This window comes from Patella vulgata, chromosome 8, assembly GCF_932274485.2.
Source record: "Patella vulgata chromosome 8, xgPatVulg1.2, whole genome shotgun sequence".
Classification (NCBI taxonomy): Eukaryota; Metazoa; Mollusca; class Gastropoda; family Patellidae; genus Patella; species Patella vulgata.
This window is the reverse complement of record NC_065886.2, coordinates 39,267,291-39,286,123: the sequence shown is the minus strand read 5'-3', so window position 1 is coordinate 39,286,123 and position 18,833 is coordinate 39,267,291. Positions and strand designations below refer to the sequence as shown.

Sequence of the window (18,833 nt, the reverse complement as noted above, 5' to 3'; positions counted from 1 at the left end):
CCACTTCGTACACGACTCACATTAGCCTGTAGACGTAGGTCCTGTCCATACACCGTGAGACTCCAATTATGTTAAAAAGCACATGTATTGAAATAACAGAGATACGTATCTTAGCCAGACTCACATAAGAATTGGCATGAAGCGGGAAGCTGGTGGGTTAGTTGGGATTTTCCGGCGTAGTTCAACCTTGTCAGGTTGTCAGGATCGGAGGCCTGTCAAGAGACAAAGTATAGTCATTCGGATGAGACAAAAACAAAAAAACGAGATACCATGTAAACATGGACATGCACGTAAAAGATCCATTGGTAGTTCTGAGGAGAACAGCAGAATGTATGGTATCAGGCTTTCTAGAAAGACTGAGTAAGCATCTTAATCAATGAATTATTAGAAATTTTGTTAGGCAGTTCGAGTTCCGTCTATTCAACTCTCGATTGGTGTACTGATCCAAGGTTACGTTCTATATTGACTTCTAAATTGCAAGTACAAATTATCAAACAATATATCAGGCCGGAGTAATGAACCTATAAAAAAGGAGTTCAAGTGTTTTCTTCCTGGAGATCTGATTTGTGGCAAAGAACGTGACTTAACATAATTAATGTGGCTGGTTTCTATTTAATTTGTATATAAAGCTGATTTAATATTGTTTTACGTGTTTAAATTGCCTTCCTTACAGAGTTTTGATGGCATATAAGCAAGGAGTACTAGGCCCTATACTTGGGGGAGGGTGTTCGACCCCTGCATTGACAGAGTAAGTTCATCCAGATTTTCTGGCGTGGTTCCCCCTTGTCAGTGATGCAGGAAGGAGGGCCTGACCAGGATAGCTGTCTAGTCGTTCGGATAGAACCTAAAACCGAGGTACCGTGTATACATTGCCGAGCACGTAAAAAATCCCTTGACATTTTGATTTCGATTTAAGAGTAGGCCGCAGTGCCTCTGTCCGGGCAAAATTTCCCTCATGTGGCGTATGCCCATCTTCATTAGCCCAGTCCCTATACTTGAGTTTTGATGGAATACAATCAATGATTACTGATACTTGAGCCTTAATGGCACAGAATGTACTGGGTTCTATGCTTGAACCTTAATGGCACAGAAACGGAGAGTACTGGGTCCTATACTTGAGTCTTCATGGCATACAATCAATGGGCACTGGTAGATATTATATACAAAGTAGGTTTTGATATTCGAAAAAATAAACCAAATGAACTCGTAAACTGATTGTGAACAAATATAATATGATGAATGTCAACCCTTCAAATCCATATTATAAGAATTTAAACTTGTTATCGATCTAAGGATTAAATGACACCAATCAAAACTTTCATTTATAATTTTATTATTTTGAGGGTTGACAATAGTATCACTACAGAAGAAGAACAATACTGCAAGATCGCAACCGCGAAACCCCCAATGGGTTGCATATTCGTAAATCGAATAGTGAAATTATTGATTTTGTTTATCGGCCGGCTTAATTGTATTAAATTTGTGTCATGCGTACAGCACATATCGTACGTAATTATCGCTCGAAAACTAATTATAGATAGCTGTATTTTCTCCGCACACAATATCAGTCGATTTAGTAGGCTAATGAGTAAACCTAGGGCCTGTGTTTTGGTTACATTAATTTCTACTTATGCTTGAGTCGTTAAGTTTGGCTTCTCTGTATAATTAAACATAATATGGACGAGGGCTGACTAAAAAATCTAAGCCTATCTGAGAAAGACCTGTACAAAGTCGATGGTTTTAATTTATTTTTCTACACAGTCTCCTTCGATATGTACACACTTTTACCAATGATGTTGCAAGGCCTAGATGCCGGTCAGAAAGTCATTTTCTGGCAATGTATCGAGTAGTCAATCGTCGATTATCCATACCCATATCATGCACCAGGTTAATGTTTTCTTGAATGGTTGCTGTTGATGGCCTTCAACGGCGAGGGTCATCGTCAAGGCTCTCTCTGTCACGCTGAAATTCCGCGGCCCCCTTTTATACTGTGGAAAAGGAAGGGGCATGATCCTCTAAAGTGGGGACCATGTTAGCATGTATCTATGTTGGTTAGGCCTTTTAACCGCAGGTACTTGATGACTGCCCTATTGCCAGTTTTATCCATTTCTGGTGATTTCCATGGGTAGGTTCACAAGATGGTCTAGTACGAAGACAATAATAATAACACTATAGTTGCAGTTCTTATGTCTATGATTCATTCAATGATATTGTACTTATTGGTGGCAAGGTTGTTTCAACCCAATTGATCTATCCATTTTAGGCTTAGAACTGTTCAGCTAGCCCTCGTATATTATCTAATATCTAATTACATATAATAATATGACGAATATCATCAAATATCTCATTTAAATATTACCTACCTATCTGGTGAATTGTCTATATAACCCTGGCTGGTGAGCTACTGCCTTGAATACTGCTAAAGCAACGTCAATCCAGACGTTTCTACGAAAATCAATTTGAAACTGTTTGACACCAGTTGCTGCCTTGACATTGATCATTTTGTTGTTTCTTTTTGTTAATGAAATTTATAGATTTTGTAATTTATTATGTTGATATTTATTATGTATCAATGATTCGTTGAAACTTAATAATCCGATGATTCTAACCCATGACGTCAACTGGCAGACTATCGCCATTGAGAAGACGAACACTGTCAAGATTAGTCGCATCACGTCTTTTTTGTATTCCTGATTGTTTTCAAATTTGAGTGGCCCCCGGATCCATTCACTTGATTTGATATTTGTTTATTTGGTGCAATGTCTATTTTCTGCCTTGTCCGCAGGTTTATCTTGTAGATTTTTGTTTTGCGGTCCTCCTGCACTTACTATATTAGTCGTGTGGGGTTTTTTTTGTAATTCTCTCCATCTCTCCATTTGAGAAGAGAATGAAATATGTGTATTTCTAGAGGAGTTTTTCCCCACCCCCAAATAGACACACTTCTATTTTGTTTTATCAGAAAATCGATGTAAAGATTAAACAGTCTACTTCTACAAAATGTTTATACTAAAAATTTCAATGGTACTTCTGATTTTTGAAATGTTTCAAAAACTGAAATATCTGGACCAAACGGGAAGTTTGCGAGACTGGGCTTCCTATCGAGCAATTCTGTTCTCATGAAAGGGGACATCAAGGCATGCACTAAATAGTCTCAAATTCGGCAAGTGGGGCCTGAGTACACAGCCTTTTACCAACTTTAACCCATTTTGCCGCTCATTCTTGGATAGAAGTCAATCCTTCCTCAGTCAAATTATAAGCTGATTCATCGCCCTTAATAATTTCATCACAGAGACAACACATCGGTTTGTCGCCCCTTTTTAAACTCAAAATCAGCGTGGATGAAATTGTGTACCCTTTTTCTCCTGTGCAAAAAAAAATGTATTGTCTTTATGTAGCCCAGTGATTATGAGGATTCGCCGAATCCGCTAAGCCAGGATTAATGGAATCTTTTCTTTGCGTCCAGATTCAAGGAATCTGAAAGGGAAATTCTGCATCTACTCTTGCCAAATTTGAGGCAACTAAATGGATAACCAGACTTTGGAAACCAAGAAATTGCATCAAAATTTATTGTATTATCCGTTATGGAGCATGAGACATTGCTGAATCTGCTTTATCGGTGGCCAGCATTGGTGACCATCTTGGATTTCTGTATGAACTAATGATTTTTTTATGGCTGAGTTATCTTTCTTTATCATAATAGGCCACAATCAGTTGAAAAAGGATCATCAATGGCTAAAAGCATGCTATTTGGCTATTCTGGTGACTATTTTGGATTTTTGGTCACCATCTTGGATTTGAGGCAAGTTTCAGGGTGGCCCAGAAGCTTATTTGAAAGATTATGATCCAAAGAATATATATCCACTGAAAACGGCGCCATTTTTGCCTGGCATGGACCTGTCTATTTGAGACTACTTTAGAATTGGTAAAGCGGCTGGTTATTAATTAAAAGTGCATTATGTAAGAGCTAAATCTGCCTATTACAGGTCTTTTTTTGGCTTTAAATGTTAAATAAACTATTACTAAGACATTTGCTTACACAAGCCAGTAATTAACTGTTAAAACCATCGGGTTGTTGCGATATAAAACGGATTTAAACTCGATTGCCATATAATAATTTAATTTAGAATTTGGATAAAATTAAATTGAACCATGTTATTCCCGAAATGACCTGGTTTGTCGAGTTGACGTTACCCCCCCCCCCTCTCTCTCTCTCTCTCTGTTAGTATTGTAATTATATATTAGTAACCTGTAATCAATGATAGTCGACTTTACTCGTATTTAATCATAGATATAGATCGACTGAGTGATCGAATGTGGAATGTAGTTTAGGGATGCAGTAGCCTTATTCCTATTATCCAGAGGCGTGCTGGGGCCTCTGGGGGAGAGCAGACAGATCAAACTTAGGGCACTTTAGAGAGGGGGTGTTGTCAGCGCCGGGGTTTTTTTTGTTTGGTTCTCTGGCACATGCTAGAATTGATATGGCGTACATCTGAGCTATGACATACCATACATTGGCACTTGCTTCAGGGAAGCCGAACATGAACATAGCAACACTCAAGAACTAAACGAACTACGAGTAAATAAATCTTTAAAGGATTCCTTACCATTTCAGTTCACTCGATTCAGTTGGCTTATGGGTGAGGAGTAGCACTTAAGAGTGAACTGACACAAGCGCAAGAACGAGAAGATGATCAAGATATCTTTCACATTCATCGAAATAATGGGTTTGCCGCCATAATTCACCGAAAAACCTAATGTGCAATTTATAACATCTAAACAGTTTGAGACATTCTTATTTCCCACATTCCTGAAAAAAAGATAAGAAAAGAAAGAACCCCGAGCGTTCCTAGTCAAATAAATTCATTCTAGCTCTTTGAAGCTTGATATTTATAAATTTACTTTATAATAATATATAATAATTTTATTTAATACAGTACATATTGATTGTGGCTTTTGAAATCTTATAACATCTTATATACTATAATATATTGACAAATCATTAGTAAGTTAACTGCGTATTTATGTCTCCCAACATATCAAGCAAAGTTAGTATAAATAAAATGAAATGAAATGAAATGGGGGTTTACGTCCTATTGTGCTATGGGGAAATTTGCCCCGGACAGCTGCGTTAAAACCTACTCTTATTTCGAATTCCAACTGTAAAGGGTTCTTTTACGTGCACACCAAAGTGTACACGGGGCCTCGGTTTTCCGTACCACCCGAACGACTAGACAGCTGTCCTTGTCAGGCTCTCCGTCCTGCATCATTGACATGGGGGAACCACGATAGATATTGTCCTGAAGTATTTCCAGGACTGCGCTACTGCGACCGTAAATGCACAAGGTCACCGGCAAACTTGAACACAAGGCAAGAAAAATTCCCTAAAATATACAATCTTGAAAATAGCCGCGGTCTCACAGCTTTCAAGGTCAGATCGCAGACCATTGGCGTTTGTTTTGGACATTCTCAAAATAAACGCCGTGATTCGGCGATCATTTGCGACCATGGAGAACACAGCATGATATCTGGCGTTTCCACCACGCTTCTACCACGCTCTGAGACCATTTTCCGTCGCCGTAGCAGTACAGTAAGGACGCCAATCCATTCTGACAGGGGTCTCATGGTCTTAGTGGCCAGACTCAAAACAATGTAAATATAATGCGAATAAAGACGGGCATAAGACATTTTGGAATGCTTCAAGCATCTACTTGTTTGAAAATCGCAAAGCACCATAGAGAAAGTGACATAAATTGATTTGTGTGCATAGACGTGTCTGGTCCTGTACATTATCAATTGCGACTTTGTATTCATGTCATTCATGCACAATAACACTGAATACGATATATGCTTGCGTCTCATCTAAACTGTTTGAATTCTGTGTGAGATAATCCGAAAAATAAATGTTTCAGAATTTAATCTGCACTTGCTCATAGCTTTATGGTGGTCTGTACGATTGATATTCACAAAGTAGAGTTACGTCCCCTGCATTAGTTGACTAATTCGTCGTTGATTCAACCCCACGATTCATTTTACCACACCACAGAAATGAAAATTACCAAGTTACCAACAAGTAACAAGCATGTCGACCAAACCTTCAGATTATCTCTTTCCTCCGCACCATGCATGTGAAATGAACGAAATGGAGTGTTTGAAATGTTGAACCAGTTTAAGCTCTGGTCTAATTTTTCTCAGTTTCATCAATGGCCGTTTCAAGTTTTATTAAATATGCGTTTCAAATGTAGATTAAAATTTGGAAGAAATCTATATGTAGCCTATTATTAAAGGTAAACTACACCAAGTCAAAAGCTAACTTTATTCAGATTGTTATCAGTTGGTATTTTATTCGTTCGTTTCTAAAAAATACTTAAAGAGGTAAATTCTGAAAAGCTACAAATTTAAACAATCGTCTAATTTTATACATTCACTATTTTGCTTCTTCCTTTAAATTTATTTTCTTCTTTGAAGAGGGATTCATAGTTTGAATCGAATGTTTCTCACGAATTATTGTCGAGGAGTTCAGAGAAGACACTAATTCATCCCGAGGTATAGTTTTTTTCACTGGGTTGTTTTTATCGTTATTGTCCTCGTTATCGTCGTTTCCAGGGTGACACGGACTTCCCGGAGAGGAAGGTGACGCGCATGATAATTCTAACGGTAGAGGTCGCTGCTTAGCCTCGTCTTTCTTCCATTTCATTCTTCGATTTTGGAACCAGATTTTGATGTGTCGTTCAGTTAAATTCAACATGGCCGCCAGTTCGATACGTCGAGGTCTTGAGATATATTTATTATAATGAAATTCTTTCTCCAATTCTAGAAGTTGACCCCGAGTGTAAGCTGTTCTTGTTCGCTTGTTTTCGTCTTCTATGGTGAACTGCGCTCCTGTAAAGATAAATCAATTTCATTGTATGAGTAGGCCTTATCTGATCTTTCAAACATATCATTGCCAAGCAACGAATATAAACCAGTAGCTTTTTGAAGCTAGAAAAATGGGATGTTAAATCCCTTTTCATTTCAATTCAGAATTTTGGAAAGGCTCATACTGTTTACACGCTTTCTGTAACAGGGGCAATAACTTTGGGAAAAATATATCCGTGGCTCTGGATATTGAAAAGTTTCTTTCGTAATGTAACTTTAACGTATTTCGTCTGGTTCGTGGAAGTCGCTCATTCCTCCGGGCACATAATATACTGTCATAAACTAGTCATTTCTATACATCATACAGAATGTTCGTACTACGTTTAGTTTACCAGGACCCAGTTGCAGCTGGGGCGAATAGAATACAGGGATAAAGTATGTCATTTCAGGACAATCGTGTGATATGTATACTCGTTTGCCTAACCGAACAATTCCTTCAAGCTTGTAAAATTCATCGCTCAACATTTCTGGGGTGTGGAATCGTGGATCGTTTACAAGGTTTGGTTGACAAGAGGAATAACTCTGCATAAAATATATGTCTGAAAATTTACTGTCAATATTGGTTAGCAGTGCATTAATTAGTCTGAAAAAACGACCTCGAAGCTGAAGTACCTTTGACAGTTTTCATTGACATGGGTTATGACTAGTTGGACAACCCCAGCATGCTTTTTTTTCCTCAAAACCCTTGGCTTGTTGAGCACTTAGATGGTTTAAGAGGCAGTTGGGATAACTGTGCATATAATTAGTGGGCAAGTCTAAAATTCGACAGGGCTCGCCCTCGGGACTAGCCTAACAATCCACGAATGTTTTTGTGCATATAAAATAGGAAACTTTAGACTGACAAGAAACCTAACCCTTTTTCTGACGAGAAAAAAGGCGAAACTGGTGTTAAATGCACAACCATCGCTTTCAAATTAGCTAGAAGTTGTTTGAAAAAAAAAAAAAAAAAAAAAAAAAAAAACAGCCTATCGTACAATCTTTAAGTTTTAACGTAGTCATCATTAAAGCATTTTAATGGCGATGGATGAATGAGCACTAACATTACTGTGTATAGAACTGAAAGCGCATTATCAATGGCCGAAAACAGTGGTTAACACTCGCTAATAATTTTAATTTATAGGCTTACTAATGTCAATCTTCAATATTATTCTTGCAAGTCATTAAAAATATTATACTTTCAGATATTAAGTTCTATGAATGGAAAAGTGGTTTATGTCTCTATAGTGCAGTAGAGCGGAATGAGACCACTGGGGATGCTAATAAGTTATAAACAAAATATTCATACTATTGACATGAGCAACCAATATACAAACCCTCGGCCTCAATTATCCACCCAAACTAATAAACTAATGCTAATTCTGCTACCACTTCCACGCGAACCATTCCATTGTTTATCAACGTTTTTATATGCATAATAATAACAAGCTTTACAATAAAATAGTACATATTTTTTTTCACACGGTGAACGATCTGACTTGCTGTGATATTAATGATCAAGGGGTAATCGTATAATCATCTGATTGGATTGGGAAACCTTATAATCTGCATGTGTTCGTCTTTTTTATTTATTGGCCGTCAGTCATTTGAAGCCTGCAAAAGCACACCATCCAGCTCATTCTTAATAAAGAATTTTTAAAATACATACTTGGATGTGCTTATAATTACATAATAAACAACTGTTTTGAACGATCTGGCTAGTTGTGTCTTGTGGGTGACGGGGAACTTTGTAGCACTGGGTCCCGACTAGAATGTCCAGGATTCGAATCCCAGAACAGGTCGAGAATAATCTCGGATTTTCTCAATCCCATCATAGAGTGTGCCGACATGACAGGTTAATTGGCGCATAGTCCCTCGGATTGAACAAAAAAGAGCCAGTTGGAATTTGATGAAAAGTAAGTTGAACGACGCTGCTGCCCCTTCCCCCTCCTGCATTGCACACGTGACCATATAAGGTTTGTTAGTCTGAAAATGACCGAAGTATTGTATTGACAAGACATTAGACCTTTTTCCAGTAGTGCCTTTAATGACTTCATATAGTCCAGTCCAAATGAAGACTTAGTGACAGCGAATGGTTACTGGTGATTGACATATGGTCGGAGCTGAAGGTAGCCGGGGGTCAACTGATTGTCCAGTTAAGAGTGACCGGTCATTATAAACAAAAGTGTATAATTATAACAATATCTAATCAGTCAGGGGATGATTTCACCGGGGTTAAATATTGTAAGACACCTTTAAACAGATGACCAGGAGGGTCTAACCTTATGTTTATGTTTTAAAGTTATAGTAATTCTAACCAAGGGCATTGGCTTTAATAGCAATCTTAACACTTCTAGGAAACGACAGAAAACTTCAAACGTATCATTGAGCATTGTTTAATTTTATAATGTGCCATTTTGGGCGCGGCATGACACGTGCTAATTACTTAAATCATTAGACAAAATTCTATTATCAACGATACAAATACTGCATGATGATTCCATAAACCACTTTCAATTCAATAATATGCACTTCACATATCTTTCTAAAATTTGTATTTTCCGAAGCGTTAATTTTCGTGTACTTAATGTTTAATTATGTGCTTTGCGTTTTTCAGAAAAATTCAATTATCAAATTTAGATATTACCAATGAACTAAAAGCTATTTAAAATATTGAGAATGAGTTTTAGAATTATTTAAATCTTTTTACAATCATGTAGATCCGTGTAATAATTAAAGGATTAATGTTTTAGATATTTATTATACACGGTCAGTTACTGACAAGGGCGTTCTTTTGCAAACAGTGACCAACAAGGAAATATATTTCTATACATCAAATTTTTAAAAGGTCGAAAGCAATTAACCAACACGCTTTTGATGTCGAAAAGATAAACATACTCGAACTCTATCGAACTCTCCTTATGTTTTATTTTACAAATTAAAGTTCCGATGCGCCATTGACATTTGTCGTTATAATAGTTAAAAACTAGATAATGTAAAGGCAATTTGGTGAAAATTTCATTCAAATTGATCCACTATGAACCAAGAACTAAGCGACTGAAATTCCCATGAGCCTCGGTCATCATTACTAAAGTCGGTACGATAAACAGCATAGTCTCGATTATCCATTTAATTGTTTAATAGAAAAGGAAAGTTACGCAGTAAATCGGCTTACAATCCACTAATGATCGCAGGCTAGCGCTGCCATCTAGAGTTGATTATGGCCTGGATAGGTTAATTAATGTCTAATTAATAATTTAGATAACATTTCAGGCCTAAAGAAAGACCTGAAATAGGCAGATTTAGCTCTTGCATAATGCATGTTTAAGAAAACAAAATCAAAATACCAACCGGTTTGGAGTCAATCGGATTTAAACTAGGCCCATCAATAAACTATAACACATACTTATGGAAAAACAGCTATTTATTTATTTGAGCGACGTTTCGAAGAGTATTCTCTCAAAGTTATCAAGCTAATCTATCACAATATTGTAGTATGCAAGTGATTTATATTGTTTAAAATGACGCATTAGCACTTTAAAAGAATATTTGAACAAATTCCATGAAGGGGATAATATGTTTTTTTTCTCTTACATTTATTATTAAATTTTAACAAAAAGGCTCATTTTATTTAACACAATATATCTAGCTGCTATGTAATAATAACAAAATATATTCTTATCAAGATGCCATTGTATATAGTGTCAAATAAATTTCGTTAATTTATGGCAAACTTAATTTTTTTTATATATATATATTATCAGTTTATTATTTATTTAATGAATTTTTTCAAATTGTTGTTGCTTTCTCAGCGCTTATTGACAGTTCATGAAAAATCGTAACATTTCTTTAGAAATATCCTTTCCTTGGATAATTTCATGAACAACTTTCGGTATTTCAAGGTTATAAAGTTTCGTAAAGAGAACAAACTTTGACATACCCTTAGCTGCTTAGCAGTAATGGCGGCTGAAACGGCGTTGTAGGGGCTTAATTCGCAAACATTAAATAAATTGATTTTTTTTTCGAATTCAAAGCTATAAGGAAAAAATTAGAAATAAGATCTCAACTACTTCCTATAAGGCCAAATAAAAAATTACCCATGTTTCGGTTTCTTTTTGTTGAATTTGTGGAGTAAGAGTAGATAGAAACAAAAAGGGTGTAACATTCTACTGTTCTGCTCCAACCGGACTATAATAAAGACGGGCTTACGCCATACAGTGTGCTATGAGAGAAATTTTGCCCGGACAGCAGCGCTATCGAATTCCAAATGTACAGAGGACCTCGATTTTCCGTACCACTAACAAGGGGAAACCACGCTGGAACATCCCGATGAACTCCCTCGGCCAACAGAGGGAACGAACCCGCGACCCCCAGGCTTACTCACTTAGCCATAGTTGCTTCATACTGAATAGAAATAGGTCGACAAATAACTTAACCTTTCAATAAACTACACCGATACCTAGTCTATATCTTCTTGATATCATTTTAAATACCGTAAATTCCCTTACATTTCTAGTTAAATTACTGAGTAAGGTTGTTCTGTAAAATAATGCCGGTTCTGACTGTTGTAATACGAATAGTTCAGTGTCTGCAGTAAACCACAGATTTATAAGACTTGAGAAACGAGAAAATAGGTTCAATTTGGACTAAAACAAAATAGTCTCGGTCAGGTCACCGTAAACACAATAATTAATTTTAATTTGTGGTGCGGTCAATTTATTTTTCACTCCACGCTGGATAAAACATGTTATTGAGCAAAGACACGTTGTGCGCAGTGACACCCTACTTCTTTACTTTCAGTTTATTATAGTTTTCAAGCTAACTCTTATTTCAAATTCAACTGTCAAGTATTCTTTTACGTGCACCTCAACCTATACACGGGACCTCAGATTTTCGTCCCATCCGAACGACTAGACACAGTTCTATGCCAGTCCATCTGTTCTGCACCACTGATAAGGGGAAAACACACTGGAAAATTCGCAGGTACTTTCTCACTCAACTCACTCATTGAGCCACCGTGACTCCTTCCGTGTTTTAGAAGGTTAAACCGAAGGAGAATCGGTTTTCTAAATTACGTAACACGGTTAAAGGGGCGTAATATCGTTGATTTGATTTGAATAGATTACGTTCAATAATCGTTGAGGAAAATGTACCTCGACCATTATGTTATATTATCTGAACGCCTGGCTCATTTGATCTCGCTGTAAAAACCACTGACCCAAGAGATGCACGTGACGGCAACTGGTGATAAGTTGTACCCTCACTCCCTCCTCTTTGGTTAAGTTTATTGTTGTTATTCATTTCTTAGATACACAACTATTTTTCTTCCGAACTGAAATTTTTTATTGCCATACATTTTTGTTTTAAAATTTCAACTCAAGGAATTTGAGTGTCCGTTAACCCTAATTTAATCTTACCATTTAAGCCTTGACTTTAACCTTTAATAGCAATCCTTAACTTTAACTTTTGATTCCAATCCTCAAATTGTATCCTCAACTTTAATCTTTAATTTCAATCCTTAACTTTAACTTTTAATTTTAATCCTTAACTTTAACCTTTAAAATTAATCCTTAAGTTTGACCTTTAATTTTAATGCTTAATTTTCATTTTATTTTTTAATTTTAACCCTTTGACTTAAACCCTAACTTCAGTCCTTAACTGTACTCCTTAATTTTTCATCTTTAATCCGTTAAATTTAATCTTTAATTTTAATCTTTTAAATTTTACCTTCAATTTTAATCCTTAACTTTAACTGTAAACAGTAATTCTTGGCTTTAGCCTTGAAGGAAAGAACTTAGACCAACCAGTCTTTCGCCTTTGGTGGGATTTATGGAAAAAACATATCGGAAAATCAGTATATCTGTAGCTGAATTGCTACTAATAGAAATAAAACTGTCTTCAAGCAAGAAAATTACTTACCGGGCCACTGTGCTTTCCATTGATGAGCGTGAGATTTTGTAGTCTTCATCCAGGGAAACTGTAACTGGTCCCTGTCATGGCCACCGATCCGGTGAGATTGTGAGTGAGCGGGAGGCGGAACATCCATAGCAACAGGTGCACTAATCACAGGGGTCTGAATGTGAGCAGGTATCGGATTGTGGCGAGGATTCTGAGAACCGGGAGAACCACCATGCTGCGGATTGTTGCTGATCTCTGGTGAAATCTGACTCGATGTAACACCATTTGTTGAATCTTCTGGTGGTAGAAGACATTGTTCCACCACAGCCATAGCATGACCACCAAAGACACCTTGCGAACAGTTCCTGGCATAAACACATGCTGATTGCTGATTTGCGAATGGCATCATTCCTGCAGTTGAGTAACTCTCTCTAGGATACATGGTTTGACCAAAGAAGGTACCATGGGCGTCCATAACTGGTGACTATCTGGAAGAATTTGTAACAGTAATTATCAGGAATTGACGGCACCATTTTATAATTGGTCAATAATAAATGTAGCTTTAGTGTCGTCATGTGATTTAAGATGGCGGTGCCCTGTTTGTGTGAAGTAGTAGTTAAGGAATGAAGGTGGGTTATAGCATGGACCTTATAGCTTTCTAATATTGTGATATGTGACAATAAGATGGCGGTTTAATAGGATCGAGATATTGACGGATCGAGCCGACATTTTCTACTAACAGTCGTCCAACTTGGTTGTAATTATTACTAACGTTATTAGTTAAATCTGTCCGCCATGATGGCCGCGTCAATCAACAACCAATAAAAGTTTTATTACATCCAGAGATTACGACAACCGACTGACACATGTTCGCCCATTTCTGGCAGTTCAATTATACGAAATCGTCTATTGTGAAAATCTGATGGAACTCGGTGGAAGATTTGTAATGACATTCCGAAACAATACAAATTAATTATGGCCAACTTTCAATACTCGTATTGCTAGTCCTCGGAATTTTGTCTTTGGTCTTTAAAGAGAAGCAGATCCAATTAATTCATATTTCAGGGTTCCTTTAAATGTAGTTTTCATAAAAATGAAATGAAATGAGATTTAAAGTTCTAGTATTTGGAACCGACTATGTTAATTAAGACGGAGGTTTGATAAGGTTTGAGCGTTTAAAATTATAAATTATACGTTAAGACGTAAAAAAAATAGTAATGACTGTAGGGTCTCATACATTTTACTACAATGAACTATTTAAACACTGGTCATATTTCAGAAAAATTCAACTCGTCAAAAACATTTTTATAATAGCTAAAATTAAACAGCACCGACCATTGACAGTTAAGTATCGAATAATCCCGCCTTGTTTCATTAAACGTCAATGTGAAGAAACTAAAGTAGCGGATCTCCGTATTTAATTCCAACTTGGCGGTGTTTTTAATTTTGTATTTGTTTATTTTTACATTGCTCAAGGGCAGAGACAAAACTTATTACTTGTTTCAATTTATTCCCTTTAAATGTAGTTTTCATAAGGTTTTGGGTGCTTTAAATCTTAGAAATCATACGTTGGGATTGTAAAATTAGAAGAAAGGTATTACTATAACAGTGTTCCTCATCTTAAACCATTTCCACTACGGTTCCTGTATATTTCATTACATTGAAAAATATGTTATGAGTATAGATTCCACTATGATTCGCACTACGTTTTGGGGCATGTGTCTGGTTTCGTTTTGAAAAAAACTAAATCGATACTTTTCGCATGAAATGTCCCGCTTTTATTTTTAATGGTTTCACCAAAAATCAAATCATTACGAAAATAAACCACATTTTGATTTCTAAAGGCAATCTTTGACCTTAATGGCATTGGCAATCTTTTAAAAAAAATGAATTAAAAAATGGACTTTAAATGATATTGAGGGCACTTTTACAAATATTTTATGAAACGTAGAAAGTACATTGGATGGTACGCCGGCGATTTCTTCTGTCACTGGACTAGAGGATAGTTGGCATTGTCCCTCTTCTATTAAACAATCTGGTTGTTATTTGAACGAACTACAATATTTTTGAAAGTTGGACAACCCAAAGGAATATTGTCATTTCAAACATGGTTCTATGTTTTAGTATCGTTCAGTATTTACAAAGATCCACTGCAGATAAGAAATACACTGTTAGAAAAAATCTGGTAAATTTACATGAAAATTACTGGCAGCAAAAGTTGCCAGTAAATGTACTGTAAATAAACATTCAGCTGTAATATTACAGAGTTTCTGAGTAAATTTACCTAAAAACAGTAAATGGAAAATAACATGGGTTTGTTTTTTAACTTTGGACTGTAAATTCGCCGCAACACAGTAAATGAGCGGTTACAATAAGTTTGTTTTTTAACTTCCAAATGTAAATTTACCTAAAAGCAGTAAATGAAAAATTACAGACAAATGTTAAAAAAAAAACCACAATGATTTTAACTTCCGTTTACCACCCTCACCCCCCCCCCCTTTTTTTTTAGTTAAACAACAATTTCACCGTAAGAGAAATACAATCTCAATTGATTAAAACATAAGACTAATCCTGTAAGCCAATAGGTAACACAAGTCGAAACCGCCGCTCAATGATTGCGGCGGTTCCAGGCTTTCAGATGTAAGCTTACGGTACTGTCTACTGCAGGCATTGAAACTCTGCTCTAGAGACACTCCAGCAAAACACTGGCCTATCGGTTTAATTAACGATATAATACAACCTAGCCAGAAAGATGATGATGAGTTAGTTGTATTTTACGTCCGCTTCCACCGAGGTGATATCGCAGACAATAGCCAGAAAGTCAAAACATTTGTTTATACGTTTATGAACATACTTACAATCTGATTAACGTACAATGAATAATAATACACGTTGTAGATCGTATAAATAAAGGAAATTAGATATATATAACATGCAATATAGCAAATTTTACAAAATGGGACTGTCCATATTATGGTTAATAAATTAGAATGAATACTATAAGAAGATAATTATTAGGAATGGTTCGTTGCTATGGAATACTAAAATAAAATAGGAGACAGTAAATTTACCAATAAGTAAATTTACAAAATAATATGAATAAACGTAAATCTGTAAAATTACCTTCTGGCTTTGCTATTTTCAGTTCAATATTGAAATATTACGCATGTATTTTTACCGGGGTTTAAAGTGCCTTTGGTTTCGTCAAAGTTTATTTTAAAAAAGAATGAAACTTGGTAAATATACATCATTTTGGTAAACATTCCGAACATTTTATGGTAAAAACAAATAATTTAATTGCTGTAAATTTACTTATATTTCTAACCTGAAAATTTACAAAATAATGTGAGTAGATTAAAATCTCTAAAATTGCGTGCTAAGAGACAATAAATTTACCGAATACGATAACTACCAATAAGTTAAACATGCATTATGCAATAGAATCTGCCTATTGCAGGTCTTTCTTTAGGTCTGAAATGTTATCTAAATTATTATAGACATTTATAACATGAAAAGACCATAATCAACTCTCGATGCCATCTTATGTGTTGGATTTTCACTGGATTTGAGTCCGATCTGGGGCTCAACACTTATTAATGATTAAATTCAAAAATGGATAATCAAGCGTATGTTTTTTTTATCGTACTGACTTTAGTAATGATGATCTAGTCTAGGCTTAACATTCAGTTTCTAATATCTCGGTTCAGAGTGGAGGAATTTGACAGAAATTTTCAGCATATTTCCTTTACATTATCTAGTTTTTAACTATTATAGTGAGAACTGCTGTAATTTTATTTATATTTCTAACCTAAAAGTAAATTTACAAAATATTGTGAATAAACGTAAGATCTGTAAAATTACACGCTTGATTGTTTATTTTCAGTTCAGTTTGGAAATATCACATATGTAAGAATGTATTTTTACTGATTTTGAATGTGTCTTTGATTTCATCACCGTCTATTGTAAAAAAAGACACAAAACTCTGTAAACATACACGAAACTCCGTAAAAATACGCCAGACTTGGTAAATCTACTATATTGTGGAGAATATACCGATAATTAAGGTACAAAAACTACTTGTGCTACTGTAATTTTACATAAATTTCTAACAGTGTATAATATATGGTCAAAACCTGCTAACGCCTCCTAGAATTTGGATATGCACTCTTTTTTTAAAATCCGACAGATTCCAAGCCGGGGGATTATTAATCGTTGATCTTTTGATTTTGTTTTCTTCATTAAATAACCAATTTGGTTATATTTTAGGGTAGAATAAGCCGTGAAAAATTGGATAATATCCTAAAAATACAAATAAGACCTTTAAGACAATAAAACTTGTACACTTTCTGTTAGAGCAATAAAACGTGACTCCCTTGGCGTGTGTATGTATCCGAGCCTGGTTACAAAACTTATTTGTATGGAAATTTTAGTCTTGAACAATCTGGTATTACATAATTAATATCTTATTTTTCCGTGACTTCTTGAAAAGCAATCGATTTTTTTCTGAAACAGTTATCTGGGGAATACAAACAAACGTGGGTTTTGTTCGTTTTACCAAGTACAAGGATCTCAGTGGTTGTCGGCATTTGATATATGAATATACAATAGTGTTCTATTGAATTGGGAATGATACGTGTTTGGTTTTTATTTTAAATTAGAAGTCGAAAATTTGAAATTACATATAAATATATATTTATTTTTTTTATCCAGGATATTTTTTTTATTTTAATTTAAATACTTACCAGATTATTTATTGTAAGAGACAAAGTTCCTGTGGGTTTTGGAAAATTTAAAAATAGCTTCTTTGTATTTCCAAAAGTCAATATATTTTAGGCTTTATTTAGAGCACATGGACAATTGTTTCTTAATTCTGTGATTAGAATAACCTTGGGTTCTATTGCAGTTAGTTGGTCAAACCTAGGTTACATTTTGTTTTATACGCAGAATATGTTTTTAACGTGCACACTTTTAATTCTATTTAATAAATCCACATGGTCATAACGAAATTGTCATCTTATTACCAGTTTTGAAATGGAATTACTGCGATGGTAAACGGCTGTTTTCGGCTAATATTATTTTCCGAACACCTTCGCAGGGAGATACAATCATCAATAAATGTATTTCTGTATTCCATATAATCACTGCTGATGTTTTATTGTACAATATGTCTGTTTACATGATTTGGCTGGGATATCGGTACTTGTAATTGTAATCCAGTTGTAGCGATCTCATCCGACTTCACTAACAATAACGCCGCCCCACAGAAAATTCCAATGTTGTTAAAACAATTAAAGGTCGATCCAACTATTTAATTTCATTCACATAAATTAATCCATTTGGACTTCATAGTTTGATAATATTCTTTGGGGTTGAAGAAACGAAAACACTTTAGTTTTTTATTGACGAGCGTTGTTTCTTCGCAATACCTATTCGACGCGTACAATTCTACAGAACATCTTCACAGATATCCAGATGATTTGAAGATGGTGGTCATTGTCTTCATACGTAACAATAAATCCAAATCAACCGCCATTTCAGATAGTAATGAACAGAATAATTATCGGTGACCTTTGATGGGTAGCAACAGTTTCACATATACAACTTTAGACAATCTGTATTTGAAATTCAAATATTTCACAGGGAATGACAGTGAATTTATGAGCCGCACATGTCATTCATTTTAAAATAATACGAACCAGGTAAGGCCGTGTACAGAGATTAAGTTCTATGTTGGGGTTTTATCTGTTATCTGTCAGCTAACTAAGATATGCGAACTGTGAGTCGAACCTCTCATATCTTGTAACTATTGTATCGATGTTGCACAAAGCTTGGTGATGAAGGAATGCCACGAGATAAACCTGCTCAGGACTAAAGTTTCACTGATTTAAATGTTAAAAGCGCTTTCTTTAAATAAACAAAGGATAGATTATGGACGGGATATGATACAATAAGGCTACATCTCTTATATAAATCATGACATTACAGTCGTATGGTGAAGTTTACCAACCTTTATTAAAGATGTAGTGGAAACGAGACACTAGTTG

General features: G+C 35.4%; 1 protein-coding gene across 1 annotated transcript; it reads right to left on the bottom strand.

The window, feature by feature from the left end:
* Nucleotides 1–6,396: 6,396 nt before the first annotated feature.
* LOC126829733 (pancreas/duodenum homeobox protein 1) lies at nucleotides 6,397–17,602 on the bottom strand. Its single transcript, XM_056102968.1, is given in 4 exon segments — nucleotides 6,397–6,915; nucleotides 9,243–9,262; nucleotides 12,807–13,277; nucleotides 17,532–17,602. Coding segments are annotated over 3 exon segments (969 nt in total). The 5' UTR covers nucleotides 13,265–13,277; nucleotides 17,532–17,602; the 3' UTR covers nucleotides 6,397–6,424.
* Nucleotides 17,603–18,833: the final 1,231 nt, after the last annotated feature.